Genomic DNA, 19304 nt, shown 5'->3' on the forward strand with positions numbered 1-19304 from the left:
GGCTCACTGGAAGGGCTGCCAAGCATTGGAACAGGCTGTCCAGGGAAGCGGCGGAGTCACCACCTCGGGAAGCGTGCGGATGTGGCCGCTGGGGACGCGTTTCGGTGGCGGCCTGGCAGTGCCGGGTTAACGGTCGGACCCCACCGTCCCGGAGGTGCTTCCCAACCCAAAGCTCCGCACGACCCGGCGCTCCCAGGGCCGCCAGAGCCGCCGGCGCCCGCGCTCCGCCCTCATCCCGCCGCGGGAGCGGGGCCATGGCGTCATCGGCGCGCGTCCGCAGCGCCGCCCGCCCGGGAACATGTCGCCGCCGCTCTTCAGCCTGCCCGAGGCGCGGCTCCGCTTCACGGTGAGCCTCCCCCGCCTCCCTCCTGCCTTCCCTCCGTCCTTCCAGCCTTCCCTCCATCCCTGCGGCTCGGACCGGGCTACGGAACCCGGCTGTGCCTCGGCGCCTCCGGGCCCGCGGCCCGGCCGGGGCTGCTGCCGGGAGCGGCCCGGGCGCTCCTTTATGGAGCGCTGAGCGCGGCCGAGGTGCGGCGGTGCGGGTGTGGGAGTGAGGGCGGGCTGCCGTGTACGCCTTGTACGCCGGCTCGGGGCATCAGTCTTCAGGGTAGCGAAAATTAATGTAAATGACAATGAAAGCGTAGCGTGCCTCCCGCAGCAAAACGTCCGGGCGTACTGCACTCGCTGCCTCTGCTGAAGGATGCTTTTCCTTTCCCAGACCTGGGGGGCTCCATGTGTTCCCAGGCCTCTGGATCCCGGCGTCTGCCAGCCGCGTTGTCAGACAAGAGGATGGGATTTGCAGTGAAGTGCTCGAGGCACAAGCACTCGATCCATTAGAGCGATTTTGTAACAGGAAGTCGTAATTTTTAGACCATCTTCTTAGCGGGAGTCATGTGCTTTTAAACATCTTCATAAACGCAGGACTTGAAGAGATCCTATGGCAGTTTGCAGGTGACAGAAAATTGGGAGGAGGTGTTAACTCCCTTGAAGACAGGGAGAGGCTTTCAGGCACATGATGTGATTATTGGGGCTGTCTGTGCAGGGCCAGGAGCTGGACTCGATAATCCTTGTGGGTCCCTTCCGACTGAGAGTGGTCTCTGATCTGTGTCCCAAGCCATCATAACCACTTGAAGTTGTGAGTGTAACGTGTGGGACAATGACAGATACAGTGTTGGTGACAAGAGCGTGATCCTCTGTCTATCATTTAGAAATGCTGCTTTCACCTCACTGTTAGCCCAGGTTTGAGGTGTGATGCTCTGCTGGGCTCATGTGCCTAATTTCCCATGTGCTTCTTATTTGCCCTTCCTGTTACAAAGTTCTCTCTGTAAACTATCATATGGTGTGTGGCAGACAGATTCCTTAGTATTTCTGTCCACTGTCAGAGGAAAGAGGAAGATACTTTTTGTTTTGTGCTTTTCTTAGCTTTTTTTTCTTTGCATTTTGGTAGACATCCACCAGAGAGGCTCTGATTAACAAAAGCATCAAGCCATTGTTGAATGCATTTAACCAGGTTCCTGGAAGGTAAGTAAAGTCCACTTGATTTTTTAAAAAGTGCCTATTTAGATAAGTTTTAGTAATCTTGTGCCTGAGGGTTGTTACTAACTAAGGTGAAATGTTTGCATTTGCAGTGAAAATGAAAAAAAGTGTACCTTGGATCAAGCTTTTAGAGTTGTTGTAGAAGAAGAAATAGTAAGTATTTTAAACTGCTGAAGCTTATCTCTTCTTGAACCTCAAATTTCTATTAGCAGGCTAGTGTATTAATGTAACAACAACTTACTTTAGCGTAAGAAAACACTTTATTAAAAACAGGAGCTATGTAATGGTGAGGTAATTGAGATTAAATACAGATGATTCAAGGAGATTGGTAGAATCTTGTATTTTACAGACATAACACTATGGTGAGAGCTGTTGAGCCTTTTCTAGCAGTTTTTTGTAATGCTTATGAAAGTCTGCTACATCTTAAAATTCTAATTCATAAACATGCATTGTTCAATAACTGTACTTTAAGAGTGGGTGGAAAGGGTAGGTTTGGAGTAGATGTCAGAAAGAAATTCTTCACTGTGAGGGTGGTGAGGCACTGGAACAAGTTGTCCCGAAATGTTGTGGATGCCCCATCCCATGTGGAAGTGATCAAGGTCACGTTGGATGGGGCTAGTGAAAGGTGTCTCTGCCCCTGGCAGGAGGGGTTTGAACACTGAGGTATTTTGGCCTCCTTAAATCAAAACTTATTTTGTGATTTGTTATGTAACAAAGCTGCCTTGTCAGCTGAAAAGAATGATGAAAGGAGTCAAATAATGTCAAAGTATGATCAAATAATATTTGAATTAAGTCTGAATGTGGGATATTAATTTTCAGAGGTAAATTACTCTGTGCATTTGGGTCTTTAGTGGGTGGAAGCAGTCAGGAAAAGTTTCATTGTCAATAAAAACTTACTACAGTTAACTGATAGGTCAGATTTCATAGATTGTTTTGAAAAGTTGAATGTCAGTATTTGTTTTAAATATGCCTACTTGGAAACAAGAATTTTAGTTTTGTTACATACATTATGGTCAGATTGGAGTATTTCAACACTGTTTTTTTTTTCAGATAAACAAAGCTCCATGTGAGAATCTCCTGGCAATTATTTCTCTTGCTATTAATGGAGTCACAGAAGGTGAACTTCTCTCTTTCAAGTCTATTGGCAGTTTTAGGGACCATTTAGGGGAATTTTAAAATCTTGATTTGTGTAAATCATCTGCTGTGGTTACCTTTGGTGATATATGGCTCTTATGCTAGTGGTTAAGCTTGGGTTTGGGTTGAATTTGGTTATATATGTGACATTTGTGTTGGAATCTCTTTTTTTTTTTTTTTTTTTTTGTTAATAAAGAAAGATGAATGGGTTTGGTTGTAGCATGATTAGCAGTTTCTTTGTCCAGCACTCTAAAGTGATTAGAAGTTTCCCATCATAATTTCAGAGATGAGGCCACTGAGGCAGAAAGGTAAAATGACTTGGCAGAGGCAGAAATAATATCTCGTGGGTATCTGTGCTCATCTCCTGTCAGTATATGGCTGTTTGTTAGATACTTAAATCTGTTTCAGTGACAGATTGTGTCAGACATCAGTGTGCTGTTCTCCTCTGAAGTGGCTTTTGCTCTCTTCCTTTTGTTTATTTGTTCACATTATTCATCAAAAATTGTTTGTTTTAGTAAGTACAGCTTACAAGCTGTATGTTTTATAAGCTGTAGAATAACAAGAACTGTGCTGTGAGGAATGCAGTTCACTGCCTACAGAGCATGGGTGGATGGACTTGGAGCACTGTTTTAGTGGTGCTTGAAAAGGCTCTCAGGCTTCATGGATGTGTGTAGTGGGACTAACTGTGGATATAGAAGTCTGAAGGAGTTCACTTTCAGTCTGCAGAAAGATGTGACATCGTTTCAGATTTTGAGGTCATTAGAACAGTGATTTTTTTAATATTTGTTTTATGTTAGTGCAAAGCTTTTGCAAATCCCTTTTGGGTATGTGTAGAAATAGCCTTAATGAAAGTTCACATTTTAGCCCAAGTTTTCTGTTAGGATTTGTAGGAACTCAGAAGAACTTCTTTCTTCTACTTTTTTTCATAAAATGTCCCTCAAGTGTAATGCATCTCTTTGTTTTGTATTTCAGTTCAAATCCGTTAAAATAAAAATTCCCTGTTCCTCATAGGTATTTGCACTGCATCAACTCCTTTTGTGCTTTTGGGGGATGTTCTGGATTGCCTTCCTTTGGATCAGTGTGACAAAATTTTCACTTTTGTGGAGAAAAATGTTGCTACATGGAAATCGGTGGGTATTTTTGCAAAATGTTGCATAGCGTGGCCAAAGCGTTTATCTGCAAGAACCATTTTAATGAACAGAATTTAACTGTGTTTGTTCAGACAGAATTTAACGGTGTTTGTTAACTGTGTTTGACACATAAGTGTCAGGAGCTCCAGAGATAGCACCTACTGTCTCAGTGTTTTCCTAATCTGGATTTTCTGACTAGAACCTCCTCCTGTAGTCACTCAGGCTGGTTTGTTTCAGATAACATTATAGGCCCTGGTATATTCACAAACTGATGTTTGTTGTCAATTCAGGTATCTACCAATTTCTTCTTCCAGTTCACCAGTATTGTGAACACTATAAATCTTTTGTGTGTGCTCTTTACTTATTTGTATAAATCATTCATGGAGTTATAAAGGAAATGAGTGTAAAAATTAGTGCATTCCAAGAAAAAAAAAGTGGATGGTGTTCTTACAGTTCATTGTCACACATGTTTTTTTTTCTATGAAGGCTGGATGTAAATGTGTTTTATGCTTTCTTGGAATTCGTGGGATTTGCCTTTTCATGAAACCTGGCTGTTATGTAAGGGAATACTCAAATTTAGAGTTATCTGTAGAAGTGACTTATACTTAACTCCTATCTTATGATTGGATTAAATCTGCTCAAGAAGGTTTTATGATCTCTTAATGTTTTAACTACCTTTACTCTGTTTCAGAACACATTTTACTCTGCAGGGAAAAATTACTTGCTGCGCATGTGCAATGGTGAGTGGTAGTTTTTCAGGGAGGGGGGAACGGTATTAAAGAACTTCCTATCTCAGCAAATGAAAACTAGCTTAATAATTTGATTTAAATTCAGATGTGTTCAGTAAGTAATAAAAGTTGCATCACTCTGAACAGATACGTATTCTTGCTTTTACATTAAAAGTCATTCAGGCCCCAGGGAACTCTCTTCATCAGTTGACATCATTATAGAAGAATATCATTCCTCAGCAATGACAACGCCTGTATCCAAGGCTATATTTGAGTAGGATTCATTCAAATTTATTTTTTATTGAGGTTGAAGGTGTTAGGAGAATTGGCAGAATGCATTTGGAAGCAATATGTCTGGTCAGAGAGAGTCACTGGCATTTGAATGTACAATTATGAGCTTCCTTTCATTAGCTCTGTAGGTCATGTAATTAGCAAGTCTTGGATTCTGTTACATAAGGAATGAAAAGAGGGATAAATACTAATATCTTTTACTTTTTACAATATTTAGATCTCCTAAGAAGATTATCTAAGTCACAAAACACAGTCTTTTGTGGAAGAATTCAGCTGTTCTTGGCTAGGTTATTTCCACTTTCAGAAAAGTCAGGTGAGATTTTTTGCATTTCATCACACTTAACATCAAGACTAAATAAGCTGAACCTTTAAAGTCTATGATGGTTGCAAACCAAATCCAGTTGGACCAAATCACTTTGCCACTTGCATCCTAGTTCTTGTGTCTGTGACACTGTGACTTTTATTTGCTTTGATTTCAAATGTAAGTTTTGAATGCTCTGAGAATTGAGTATCAGTATTTTATAAACAGACTTGGGAACCTCACAGCTTTTAAGACTTTCTCTTTGTTTTTCACAGGGCTTAACCTACAGAGTCAGTTTAACCTGGAAAATGTCACTGTTTTCAATACCAATGAACATGAGAGCACTCTGGGACAGAAGGTGAAAATTCTTATGTCATTTTTCACTGATTCTGCAGTAAACATGTAAGATTGTTTGCACAAAAAGTGTTTGAGACTGTAGGTTCATCATTTGGTTGTCCCTCTGCCAGACCAAGCTGTTGTTTTGGGATTAGGCATGTTACCTGGAACATTAAGCTGTGCACTCTGTGAGGGGGAGAAAGATGGGTTTGATTGTGAGGAATGAGCACTGTCACTGTGCAAAGTTTTCCCCACAGTATGCAGAGGACAGAGCTGTCTCTTCAGTTTTTTTTCGGGAGAAGTGAGGCTACCATTGCATTAAGACAGAAATTTGTTGCACATATTACAGTAATAATAGATAAGATAGTTGTTATTATTATTATTACAGTAATAATAAGAGAGATAATAAGAGATGTTTTGAGTTACCAGCTTAAGTTTTCTGATCTGATATGTAATTGAATGTTTACAGTAAACAACATTGTGAGAGCTCTGTGCAAACTGTAGTGGCATTTGTATAAATCTTAAATCATTTTTTCCTTTTTAGCACACCGAGGAGAGGGAAGAAGGAATGGACGTGGAAGAAGGTGAAATGGGAGATGATGAAGCACCAACAAGTTGGTGAGCTGACAGAAATTTAAAAGCTGAAGCAAAACTTTATAAAGTGAAAGGAAAAAAAAGCTGTTTGGGAAGTATCTTCAGGTGTTGTGGTCCAAATTCTCCTCATGTTCTGCCCTCTGAAGATTAGATATATCTAATCAGTGAAGACTTCTGGAAGTGTCTTAATTGTTTAAGTTGCCTGAAAGACAGAAATGTACAGGTCTGAAAACGTTGTATACCCTGGCTGAGAACCACTCTGGTTTTGGCAGTTTTACAAATTCACTTCACAAAACTTGTGATAAGATGTATTCAGGGATTTTGAGTATATGCTTATGGAGAAAAAAGCTGTGTTCCCCTTCATGCCTCAGATAGTGAAAAACTCCTAAGATCCCTTTTGTGTACTATTTTTGCTTTTATGGTGAGAAAGTAACAGAAGACTGAATGGAAAACTCTTACAAGGACAAATTTTGGGTTACAGATTTCTCTGTGACGGTTTACTACTGACTCACTAATTTACTTCCAAAGTGAATAATGTTTTCTGCGGTTGTACATTCTTGAGTGAACTTGCATATAATATATTGCTTTTCAATATGTTTTTTTATTCATTATTTCTTCCACAGTTCCATTCCAATAGATTATAACCTGTATAGAAAATTCTGGTCACTTCAAGATTATTTTAGAAATCCTGTGCAGTGCTATGAGAAGTTGTCATGGAAGACGTTTCTTAAGGTAATCTGAGCTCATGCTTTCAACCATTCAGCCTAAGTAAAGGTCATTGTTTACAGAAGTAGCAGTGACAGCATAAGCATGGAACAGTTCAAAGGCTCAGGCTGCTGGAAAATGATAGTGCATGAAGAAATGCATTTTTGGTTTTTTCTGAAGTGAGCCTTTTTCAGTAAATGAATGTATTGTGTTAAAATGTACAGTAAACCCCCTAATGTATGTCAATACCAGAAATACTTCATATGTTGCCAGAAGTACCTTTTTTGTGGTTTATCAGCTACAAAGAGCAGAAATTGTGGGTTTGGGTGGGTTTTTTTACCCTAAGAAGATAAATAGCTCTGTCTAGTCCTTGCTGTTATTTTTGAGTAGTCATATTGATGCCAGTGGGATCCTAAAGATTACTGGTTTCTAACGAAGCAAATCTCTTTGTAGAAGCAATGACTTGAATGTCCCCTTCAGCCAGCTTGTTTCAGTTTTGCTTAGTATGAATATTGATGAGGATTTATTGCTAAGGTACTGTTTCTTCAAAATTTGTCAATCAGTATTTCTTTAATTCAAAGAAACTTAGTTGTTTTTTAATCTTCTGCTTTTTAATTCTCTGTGTTCTGGTAATAAGAGGTGACATCTGCTCAGACATCCTAATCCTAACATAAATCTAATTTATGACATCTACTAATGGGGTCAAAAAAAAATACCCACAAAAAACTACCACAGGTGCAGTTCAGAAACTGATCAAGGCCAGAATAAGTCTTTCAGATGAAATTTTTTACTGTATCACTGTCATCATGTGAACCTTTTTTCTTCTTGATATTTAAACAAAAAAGCACTGTTCACAACCCAAAATGCTGTTTTTCTTAGCATACTTTAAATATTCCGTATGATTAAATGTTCTGACATGATAATGCTTTCACTTCATTTATAGTGTTCAGAGAGGTCCTATACATCGGTAACAAATGGGTTGTTTCACTGCGCTGATAGCAGATTTACCAAGTATTTTACTGGCTTGGCTTTCAGTCTGCTAAGGTTCAGTATTGTTTTCATGTTTCATTTTGTTTTATAGTACTCAGAAGAAGTTTTGGCTGTTTTCAAAAGTTACAAGTTGGATGACACCCAGGCTTCCCGAAAAAAGCTGGAAGAATTAAAAACAGGAGGAGAACATGTATATTTTGCAAAGTTCCTAACTAGTGAAAAGGTATGTGGTTTCCCTTCCAGAATCCCGGGCTAATTAAGGTTGGAAGGCAATTATGTCTGGTTTAGCCTCCCTGCTCAAAGCTCTCAGCTGGAGCAGTTGATCAGCACTATGTCCAGTTGAGACTCCACAGTTTCTCTGGGTATCCCATTACACTGTTTGGCTACTTTATTTAGATAGATTTATTCTATTCCATTTTCTATTTTATTCTTTGTGGGTTGCCTCTTAATTAATGACTTGGGGGCTTTTATTTCTGGAATAAGTCTTCAGTAACGCTGCCATTTGTTTACTGGATTTCATTTCTATTGTTGCCTTTACGAAGATAAGTTAAAAGAGAGTAAATATTTAAAGATCTGTTGCTTTTTTATTGTTGTTTAGCTGATGGATTTACAGCTGAGTGACAGTAACTTCCGTCGTCACATCTTGTTGCAGTACCTAATACTATTTCAGTATCTAAAGGGACAAGTCAAATTTAAAAGGTAATGTGAAAATATTTTGTGTTTTGGGGATGGGGAATTAGGAACTTGGAGATAAACCAAAGTATTTTAAAATAGTTTGCCTACTTTGAAGTTGTGGAACTTGGAACCTTGATTGGTAAATACAGGGTGTGGCTGAAGTTATTTTACAGCAGGAGAGCAGAGGTCTCATTCATTTTGCTGTTCCTCTGCCTGATTCTTTGCCCTCCCGTGCTCTAGTGTTGATTGGCCTTGCTCAGACTTTTGCCATTTACTATACAGGCAAAAATACAATCTGCTCATATTTGCAGAGTATGTTTTCTGCCAAGTTGGTGAGTTGTGGGGTCTCAGAGAAGTAAAGCCCATTAAAACTTGCTTGTAGTGAGTGTCAGCCATGAGAGGGAAGGAGACTCTCCTTGGCAGTACCAAGTTAAGACCAGTGCAAGGTAATTACGTGTGGCATCATTTTGAATCTGTATTGACTCTGCAGTGTGGCATTGGTTGCTGATTTATTTTTTCTTCATGTACTGCAGAACTCTGTCTCAAATGGCAAGAAATACCAATGGTGATTGTTGCTTTTATAAATTCATGGGATAGAACCAAACCCCATCTGTTCCTAGTCTCTAACATTATTCTGTAGAAAACCCCGTCTCTCATTTCCTGTGCCCTGGGCCATATGTGCACATCACAATTAACATTCTTAACGAGGCAGCTGTCTCTCACCTGCTATATATTGCTTTTTGTAAACAGCTCTCAAAGAGCTTTGTAAACTAGGATCATTATCCTAATTCTACAGATTATTTATCAAGGCAGTCTTGTGGCTGAGAAGGAATGGAATTCAGGTCTTCTGAATTCCAGTTCAGTCCTTTTGAGGTGACAGTCATCATTTCAATGTCAATGCATTGAAATATTAATTATAAACAGTCACTTATTGGTGGTCAAGGATGGCATGAGATACAAATGGTGTAGTATAACACTTGGTGAGGGTTTTTGAGGAAAATCTTTTTATTGTGCCCATTTGCTGTGTTTTGGGTCCAATATCAAGGGGTGATCTTGACTAACTCCAATGGGCTTCCTATTGGGTGAATCTACACCTTGAAAGTATAATCCCCAAGCACATCTAATTAATGCCACAAACTAATAAATGGTCAGTCCCTGGGACCAGAGCAGATCACATTCAAAGCATTTTCCTCAGATCTCCTCTAAGACCCCTCAGAAGGTACGTAGTGTAAATTATGTGTCCTCAGCACATTTTCTGATGTGTTGTTATTTTTTTTTTTTCAATTGCAGTTCAAACTATGTTCTAACAGATGAACAGTCTCTTTGGATTGAAGATACTACAAAAGCAGTCTACCAGGTTGGTACAATATCTACTCATAAAAATTATATGGAAGAATATTAAACATGTAATATTGTATCTACCACCTTTGAAGCAATAACCACCATTTTCTCTGGAGTTCTTTTATACAATGCAAAAAGTTCACCTTTTTTTCTCCCATTCATAGCTTCTTTCAGAAAATCCTCCAGATGGGGAAAGATTCTCAAAAATGGTAGAGGTGAGTATTTTGATGCCTGCCTGAACAAAATCTATATAGCACATTAAAAAAAAGCAATTTCAGCTTAAACTAGCTTTTGGAACACACCTCTTATATCTGAGAACTTTTACCTCATCCTAGTAAAAAATGGTCTTATAATGTCTTTTTTTTTGGTAGTCATATTTTATCCCATGTTGTCATTAATTCTCTTTTCTTCCTTCTTCGGGGGAGAAACGGAGATGTGCCTGTATGTGCAAGTGTACATACAGGACGATGAGTTATTGGAAAGCAAAAAATACTTAAAAGGTTTTGTAGATAGGAGTCCTGTGCCCAAAGACATGGAAATGAAATACAAGTGAAATCAATTAAAACCTAAGAAGTTGTCTTTCTGCTTTTCCTTTTTTCCTATACTTTGATTGCATCTATTTTCTTGTCTAGACCAGGGGAAATAAATCTTCTCCTACAGTTTTTGAAGAGAGGAGTTATGCTATTTTTGAATAAATTAAACCAGTTGCCTAAGATTATACTGATGAGCTTCAAGATAGTAACTGAAACACACAACCTAGAACAAAGTTTTCCCCTTAATTTTAATAGCTCCATTTAAAACTTTGGGGTCAACTCTGAAGGTGCTTATGACCCTAATAATGTGCAGTACTTCCTGTCTTTCGACAGCATATATTAAATACTGAAGAAAACTGGAACTCGTGGAAAAATGAGGGCTGCCCAAGCTTTGTGAAAGAAAGGTAACTGTGTTATGAAACAGAAGCTTTCTGCTGCTTGTTTGAAGTCGTGGTTCCACTTCAGAATCTGGTACCCATGGTGTATATGAGCATTAACCGCTCACACAACTTGGAGATGCGTACAGTTGCCTGTCCCTTCAGTGAGTGCAGGCTCTTAGATTTCTGCCAAAAGTTGTAAGGCTTGCAGTGTGTCAGGGAAGAGGTGGTTATGGGTGTGTATGCTCTCAGGAGAGCATTCTTTGTTGACTCAGGACAATATTTTGTGGTACTGAGGATCCAGTGGTCCAGGAGACTGGAGCAGGTTTTGTCGCCCCCTGCTTTCAGCAGACCCTGGATTGAAGTGGGTAGTGCCTGACTTTTCCATATATCCCTTTGGATTGCTTCTAATGAAGCCTTTGGCATTATGGCTTTGGCAGGGCAGCATACCTGGAGTTGGTGTAACAGTTCTCTTATGCAATTTATTTATTAATTTGCCACTTGATGGTGATCACTTACCTTAAAGGAAATGACAATTAGATGTCTTTCACCACTGAAAGTTTCCTGTGTTACTAACTAGTGGCAAAACTTGAACTTTGACTCCATGTGTCTACTTGACTGTTTTGAGGGGATGACCAAACATTTGTCTTCTGCCCTTCTTCATTGTACACACAGACTGTGGCCTCTGTGGTAAGGAGCATCTGGGTCATTATATCTTTGGAGGTTCTCTTTTATTGGAGAGATGAGGTGCAGCCACCTCTTCATGACTTAAGCTGTTTGTAAATAAAAGGGAGGGGGGCTGTTAGAGAAATTACTGTTGAAGTGGGATTGTGGGGAAGTACAAGTATGAAATTTGACTTTTATAAATATTCTGTCTCCTTTAGATCTCATCCAGAGTTTCAGCTTGGGTAGGTCTTGCCCTAACCTCAGTGCTCTGGGATCTCCATTCTCTAATCCCATGAAATCAGGTGCAGCTGGGGAAAGAGACCTTGCAACCATGATCCCAGCAGCAGGGTAGATCACATCCTGCTGGCACAATTGTGATTTACTTCCTTCTCTTTAGTGGGACTCTGGTAGACCTTTACATTTTTGAGTGAACTAATTTTGGTGTCTGGCAGAATCCTTTATCACTTCTTTGCCTTCTCTCTCCTTTTCCCCACTTCCTCCTTCCACCCTTAGACTCACTGTCCCTCAGTCCTTTCATTATGATTTAACTTGGCACCATCTCAAGTTGAAAGGTGAAGGTGAAATAGCTTTTTTTGTTCTTGAGATGTTACTGGTTTGGTACTAAAGAGCATCTTTTTTTTTTTTTTTCTTTAGACCTCCTGATTCTAAGCCAATGAGACCTGTGAGGAAGAGGCCAGCTCCAGAGGACTTCTTAGGAAAAGGATCAAACAAAAAAATCCTTATGGGGAAGTATGTTGGGTTCTCTTTCCTTTACAGAATTTCTGGGTTTGGGTTGCTTTGAAGTTGGTTTGAAGGGGTTTTGTGTTTGGGGTTTTTTTCCCCACTGTTTTTTCTGTACAGCAATTTTCAAACATCCTTTCTTTGGAACTGCCGAAGAACAGCCAAAGGATATATCATTCTTTTAAAACTTGCAGTAGGCTTTTTTCCCTTATAACTATTTTTTACAGATCCCTTTAAAACAATCCAGAAGTGTGGCATGGTAGAATGATGAACATAAACAATGTGTGTTTATGCTTTTCTTTTTCAGTGAGGAACTGACCCGCCTTTGGAATTTATGTCCTGATAACATGGAGGCCTGTAAATCTGAGAGTAGGTAGGTAGAAAACGAGTGTGTTATTGTCTAAAGCTAAGTAATCAGCACTCTAATTAGAGAGTTACAAAATTGGCATAAGGACGATGTACAAGATGATCTTAGGTGTGCATTTCACACCTTGAGGGAAGGTGGTTGTATGAATCTTTGCCTTGAAATCTCTTTACAGTTTTCCTCACTTCATTGAGTAATTTTCATTGCTTACTAAAGTAAAATCTAAGCTGAAAACTAGATGAAAACTCCCCTTTTGTAGAACATGATTGTATAATTAATTACTTTATATAATGAAGGAAGATTGCCAAGTCTGGCACTGATGAAGTTAGCATGCTACTTGGCTATGATTTTCAAGCAGGCCTGTGCTTTAAACAATGCTAGATAAGAGGAAATTGGCTACCAGGCATTGTTCCAGCACATACCGTGTTTGTGGGGCAGATGCAGAAAAACACAATTATTGGTTGTCCCTTATGCTTGCACAATTGTAGGAAATGCTTAAAATGTACTCTGCTACACAACTTTCTTTGTTACAGATACCAAAATCTCTTTAGCTCTGCAGACATGATACAGAATAAGAAAATTTGGAGAAGGAATGGGACAGTTCCCAAAGAGAACTCTGCTAGTAGTGGCTGTTAAGTCTGGTTGCTTGGGGAGAGGTGCTAGTTGTGCAGATATCCTGGGTGGAGGAATTGCTTTTCTAGAGGTTCAAAGCTTTGCAGAGGAAGTGCCCTCTTTCCTTGTGAGGCTGGGAAGTACAGGAAGGCCTTTGACACAATACTTGCTTTACTAGGCCAAGGGATGAAGGTGGAGTTGTGTTTGGGACCAAAGTTTTTGGTTCCATCTGTGTGATTGTATTGTGCTGCAATGTCTTTAAATAAAAATAAAATAAATAAAGACTTTAACAAATGGAGGTAAACAAAGAAAATGCATGCCACAGTAAACAGGAAATAGATCCCACGGCATCCGGATTCAGTTGCAAGGTTTTGTTATGGGCTTTGTGACCATACGTGGTCAAGTGAGTGTAGCTTTTTGCTTTGGTTCTTCACATCTCCACTCAAATGGGTTAATACTTCCTTAGCTGTCCCCTTTTTAGATGGCTGTTCTGGGAATAATATGGTAGAACTCAGATGAGTTTTCAAGGTGCTGGCTTTTTTCCAGTAGCCAGTGATGGTGCATGGGGCACTGCTGCCCTGGGCAAAATGCCTTTTTCAAAACAAAATTGAAGTGAATTTATAGACCAGTGTGCTTCACCCCCTGCTCTAGCGTTTTACTAGACTCCCTTGCAGAAGCAGGTGTGTCTCTGTCAGCATTAGGTAGGAGAAATACAGATCATTACAAGCTTGCTTTGCACCACTGAGAGTCTTGGCTCTCAGTAACCTCCAGTTCTCACGCAGTCTGTGTTTCTTGGGTAGAGTCTTCTCAGCAGCAAACCATCTTGATGGTGTGAAATTTTATTTCTGTTCTGTTTTTAGGTCAGGGTTCCTTTTGTGCTGCTTTGAGTACCTGTCAGAACCAACCACAAGTGGTTCCAAGAGCAGATGGAACTGAGGTGGGGGGTAGCAGGAACAGCCATGTTTTGATGCTGTCAAATAGCACAAAACTAGCAACCATTTTAGACTTCTGAGTGCTTGTGAGCTGTGCAAATGTTGTTGACAGATGTTGATGCCACCTCTTGGTATGGCAGGAGGTTTAAATGTGTATAATAGGCAGGCAACTGCTGGCACACTCTAGTGGCTATGCAATAAATAATTTTATAGCAACATGTATCAAACAGTTTCTTTGCTTATTTAAAATTGTTAAATTTGAGTGGGTTGGTTTGGGGTTTTTTTTTTTTCTTCAGTGGATGAGCTTGAGATGTGTCTGAAGGGACAAAGACTGTCTGTTTTAGAGAAGTTTGTGAAGCATATTAAGTTCCTTATTTGATTTTTTTTTTAGGGAATATATGCCAACACTGGAGGAATTTTTTGAGGAAGCTATTGAGCAAGCAGACCCTGAAAACATGGTTGAAAATAAGTATAAGTATGTCCATCTTTGCTGTGTTTCACTTGATTTTAATCTGTTTCATGTTTGGATTTTTAAAGAAAACGGACTGTTTTCAGCATTACTAGTATCTGTGTAGGACTCTAGAAATGTACAAAAACTGTTTAAATTTGGACAGAATTGTATTACTAAATGTCTCAAATCTTCCTCTGTGTTTTTATAGATGCTAGACTTTACTAATCAAACTTTTGTTTTATTGTAGGGCTGTGAACAATTCTAACTATGGCTGGAGAGCACTGAGACTTCTGGCACGCAGAAGTCCCCACTTCTTCCAGCCAACAAACCAACAGTTCAAGAGTTTACCTGAATATCTAGAAAACATGGTAATCAAATTAGCCAAGGAGCTGCCTGTAAGTAATATTATCTTATAATAATAAATGCTGAATTCATTAACTTTCTGCTTGTCCCTCTGCAGTCCATTTGGTACAAGGGGACAGAAGGGGCAAAAAAAAAAAAAAAAAAACAACAAACCAAACCCAGGAAAAAAGTTTGTACACTAAAGTAAAAATTACAAATAAAATTAGTCTAATCTCTGAAGATCCCAGTAACAATAAACTGAGTAACATTGATTAACCTAGTAACTGTTGAGCCCTGCCTTGTACTCTTGTGAAAGAACACAGGTAGGCAGGAGTATATATTTATATGTATGTGTGTGTGAATATATACACATATATATATTGACCCAGCTGCTTGGGTTCCATTTTGCAGTGCAGACCAATTTTATGGAAGGTATAAGCCAGAATCATGGCTCATGAATATACAGGGATGACAGGCAAAGAGGCAGCATGTGCAGCTGAAGGTGCTGTGCTGTTACCAGAGCTTTACAGAAAGGTTTGCCAGAGTTTTTCTATCAGCTCCCTGACTTCTAAAATATGGAAAACAAGAATAAACCTTGTGGAGCTGTAAAATTAAGGCATTAACCCTTTGCTTGGTCAACAGTACAAATTTGAGTCTGGGGAGAGCCTTTCAGATAGCTTTATACACAGTGACAAGAGAGACTGCCAGTGGAGAAGGGGCCCTTTCTACACCTCTGCATTAGCACACAACCCAGCAATGTCTTGCAGATACAAACCCCTGCTTCTCTACTGAGACCTTCCTTTTGTGTAATGGGAGGTCTAAAGGTTGGAGTTTAATATATGGCTGTTTTGTTTGTCCAGCCATCAGAGTTAACTGTATGCTGATTGCAAGTTTAGAAAAAATGTGGGGATGTGAATTTATTGAATGTATTAAGGTATGGCTGTATGCAATATTCCTGATGGTACTACTGTCATGTGCTAGATGCTATGGCAAGAAACAACTGTGTACCTAAGGCCAGTGGCTAAAATGTAGAAAAAGATGAAACTTTTTGGCTGATCAGTAGCTAAATGAGGGAGTGAAAAGTTTGTTGTTTGTATATTTGTTTGCCACCTTCCAGAAAAAGTACATAAACTTTGGGGAATTCCCAAGTGTGGAATAAAATTAGTGAATAACAGTAATTATAATCTTTTTAAAAAATGTTCATCAGTAGCGATCTTAAATTTGGTTGGCTGGGGTTTTTTTTAAGCAAGTGTTTAAAGCTCACTATGGAATGCTTAGCTGTTGTTACTATGAAAAGGAATCCTATTATGTCAGTGGATGCTTTTATGAGGTTTAGTTAGTAATATGTTTTATTGGAACTTACTGGTGTTTAGGAGACTGGGGGATTTTTAATTCTCATGTGGGATCGTGTCAGGCTTTCCATTCTAACACACATTCCAGAGACAAGTACAGAGCTGTAGAATTTCTCTTTGAACACAAAATTCATCCAGTGATGTTTAGTTCTTTCATTGTAGCCTCCTTCTGAAGAAATAAAAACAGGTGAAGATGACGATGAGGAAGATAATGATGCTTTATTAAAGGAAAACAATGAAAGTAAGATTTGCATATTCTCCATCTTTTCAGTTTTTCTCTTGATGTGTGTTGCAGAATCTGTATTTTAACATAGTTTCCACTGAGGGACATCCTGCTTACCCCAGTGCATTCACACCAAAAAGTGCAGCCTTTTGGGACATGGGGCACCAGGAGAGGCCTCCCAGTGTCCTGGCCTGCAATGCTGCAAGCATCCAACCTGTTGGATTAGCACTTTCAGTAGGAGCCTCTTCACCTTTTCTGCTGTGTGGTCTATGTTGCCAGTGTCACTTGGTGTTCATGGCTGAAATGTCAGCTGTGTAAAAGCCTGTGTGACTACTCCTCACCCACTTTCCTGTTCTCTCTGCCCTTTAAGCACTGGGATAGCCCCTCCTGGGGTGGTAGTTGTGGGATTTTGTAAAATGGACATATTCCAACTCTGAGATGTTTACTTCCTCTTCATTTAAAATACCTTATAGGCAAAAGTTTCTCTGTAAGAAGAGCAAACTTCCTGACAAACATCATCTCACTCATTTTTCTCCACAATCCATGTGTGTTTGTCTCTTGTCTTAAATCCTGGCATGTCCTTCTCCTAGGTGTCCTTCCCTATCTCCTTTGTCTGTGAATCTGCCCTCTTCCGTCCTCATTCGTACCTTCATCTCACAGCACCTTCTCCCTTGTGTGTTGTAACCCTGTGTGCCAGCTCCTGGATCCAGCATGGGCAGATGAGATATGCAGGGCATGGAAGCCAAACACAGGGTACCTGTGGCAGCTTTGTTTCAAGCTTTTTTCTGTCAGTGGAAAGCCACCTGTGGGCCTCTGTGAATCTCTCTCATGTTGCCCTTTTCCATCCAGCATTTGACCTTCTCCACAGTCTGCTTTGCAAAAGTAGGGAAGTTCTTTCCTCTTCAGCTTAATGCTAATTCACACAGCCTTTGTGGTGTCACTCTGTGGGATTTACATCTTCCTTTGAATCTTATCTTAGAGCAACGCTGGCAGAGCCGTGGTCTGCTGTGCTTAGACATAAGGAAAGTGATCTGAGGGCTTTTATTGTTTTGTTGTTCTGCATCTTTTGTCCTTTCCCTCGATATGACTTTACTTTAGATAAATTTACTTTAGATAATTTACTTTAGATAAATGAGTGTGACTGATAAGTGCTGGAGAGACTTGAAACTTCTACTCCATTCCAACTGTCTCTTCAGGCAGCACAAGAAGAGACTGATTTTTTAATAAGAGATTATTTTTTCATAAAACATCTTTTATTAAAAATAGGAATATGGTTAATTTCTCTGTGTAATTCAATTTTTGGTGTTTCTTTAAAATTGTGAAATAAACATGGGTGGTAAGCCATAGATAAGCTATGAATGTGCAAACCCATCTGTAATCACTACAGTACTTCGCTTCTTAGCAGAGCCTAGTGTTCCATGGTTTTTATGTCAATGCCAGAACAACAGAAAATTCCTTGAAGTACTAACTACACGTGAAATTTACTGTTACAGCCCTGTTGCCAATAGGAACATGAGAAAAAATGGAATTAAACTGGATTTGTTTGTTTGGGTTTGTTTACCTGGGTTGACTTTGAGTGAGGTGACCAAAAAGTTCTAAAACACACTCTGTATTTTAATGTTATAATTGACTTGTGTTGAAAACTGTAGTCTGCCTGTCAAAATCCTTGTTTTCATTTGGAGGAGGCAGTTCTGATATATTTAAGACTTTAGCACTTCTCTCAGTATAATAGGAGATAACATAAAAAGCAAGATTTTCCTTATTATGGGCATTAAGGGACATTGCTCTGAAACCCAGGTAAACATCTGTAACAATCTGCTCTCAGAGCTCAAGTAGGTTTGGAAAGCTGCAGGAAATGTGTAAGTCAGGCTGTCAGTAAATAAACAGAAGATTTAAAATGGGGCAGATCGGGGAAGATTAATTTGCGGTGTCTGGAGATGTTCCCTGTGTCTCACTGATTCCTTCTCTGTTTTTTCCAGGTCCAGAGGTGCAACGGGACAAAGCCATGACAGGCGAGCAGATCGAGTCCTTTGCGAACAGGCTGGGGGAACAGTGGAAGGCCTTGGCCCCCTACTTGGAGATGAAGGAATCTGATATCCGGCAGATTGAGCTGGACAGCGAGGACGTGAAGATGAGAGCGAAGCAGCTGCTGGTGGCCTGGCAGGATCAGGAGGGCATTCACGCCACCCCTGAGAACCTGATCACGGCGCTGACCAAAGCCGGGCTCGGGGACCTGGCCGAAAGCCTCACCAACGACACCGAAGGCAGCAGCTAACTCGCCTCAGATGCCAACTGACTGACTTGGGGCTGGGGGTGTTGGTAATTGTGACTCTTCTGGTGCTTGCCATTGATAATTGTTACTTTTGTTGCTAGGTAACAGATTTTTGATAGGTATTTTATGTTCAGTAAAGGATATAAAGCTTTTTAATATTACTGTTGGATTGTCCAGATTGTCTGAGAAAAGGATTAGTTGCCATGGCCTGGAACTAGGAAGCTTCATCTTTGGTGGTAGAACATGAAGGGGAGGATGGAGAGTCCTGGCAGCTTTTGTGGCAGGCTGTGGGACAGTTTGGCACCAGCAGAACTCGGGTTGTTCCCACTGGACAGAGAACTGGCAAGCTCATTCTTCACAGCAGGGAAGGACTGTTAGTGAAGGACTTTAGAGTCACCCTTTGGGGTGATGGGAGCTGAGGACTGTCAAAACCTACCTGGTAGAGGTAAAGTAAGAGGGTTGTGATGGTGCTCCAAAGCACAGCACTGACTTCCAGGGAAGTGCTGTCCTGCTCTCCCACTGAAGCACTGGTTCAGTCAATAATCATGGGATTTCCATGCTGGTTTTCGTTAGTGATTGTTTTTAGCTTCTCATTCTTTGGCTATGTAGGAACACGCCTGAGTATTGGTAAACAAAGAATTTTCTTTTCACAGGTTACTGTGAAGGTTTCATTTTAAG

At 40.1% G+C, this 19304-nt stretch overlaps 1 protein-coding gene across 2 annotated transcripts; it reads left to right on the forward strand.

The window, feature by feature from the left end:
• Positions 1-203: 203 nt before the first annotated feature.
• Positions 204-18787, forward strand: THOC1 (THO complex subunit 1). 2 transcript variants are annotated; one of them, XM_053970933.1, is made up of 22 exons: positions 204-346; positions 1448-1521; positions 1629-1689; positions 2587-2653; positions 3682-3800; positions 4492-4540; positions 5037-5132; positions 5396-5478; positions 6001-6074; positions 6674-6782; positions 7837-7968; positions 8344-8444; positions 9711-9777; positions 9926-9976; positions 10628-10698; positions 11556-11579; positions 11992-12087; positions 12386-12451; positions 14378-14461; positions 14685-14832; positions 16294-16372; positions 18334-18787. In XM_053970933.1, exons 1-22 carry the CDS (start codon positions 299-301, stop codon positions 18627-18629), a joined length of 1995 nt encoding a protein of 664 aa, XP_053826908.1. In that variant the 5' UTR covers positions 204-298; the 3' UTR covers positions 18630-18787. The 2 variants fall into 2 exon arrangements, with proteins under 2 accessions (XP_053826908.1, XP_053826917.1); XM_053970942.1 differs by lacking the exon at positions 11556-11579.
• The last annotated feature ends 517 nt before the right edge of the window (positions 18788-19304 follow it).

This window comes from Vidua macroura, chromosome 1 (genome assembly GCF_024509145.1).
Source record: "Vidua macroura isolate BioBank_ID:100142 chromosome 1, ASM2450914v1, whole genome shotgun sequence".
In the NCBI taxonomy this organism is placed as follows: Eukaryota; Metazoa; Chordata; class Aves; order Passeriformes; family Viduidae; genus Vidua; species Vidua macroura.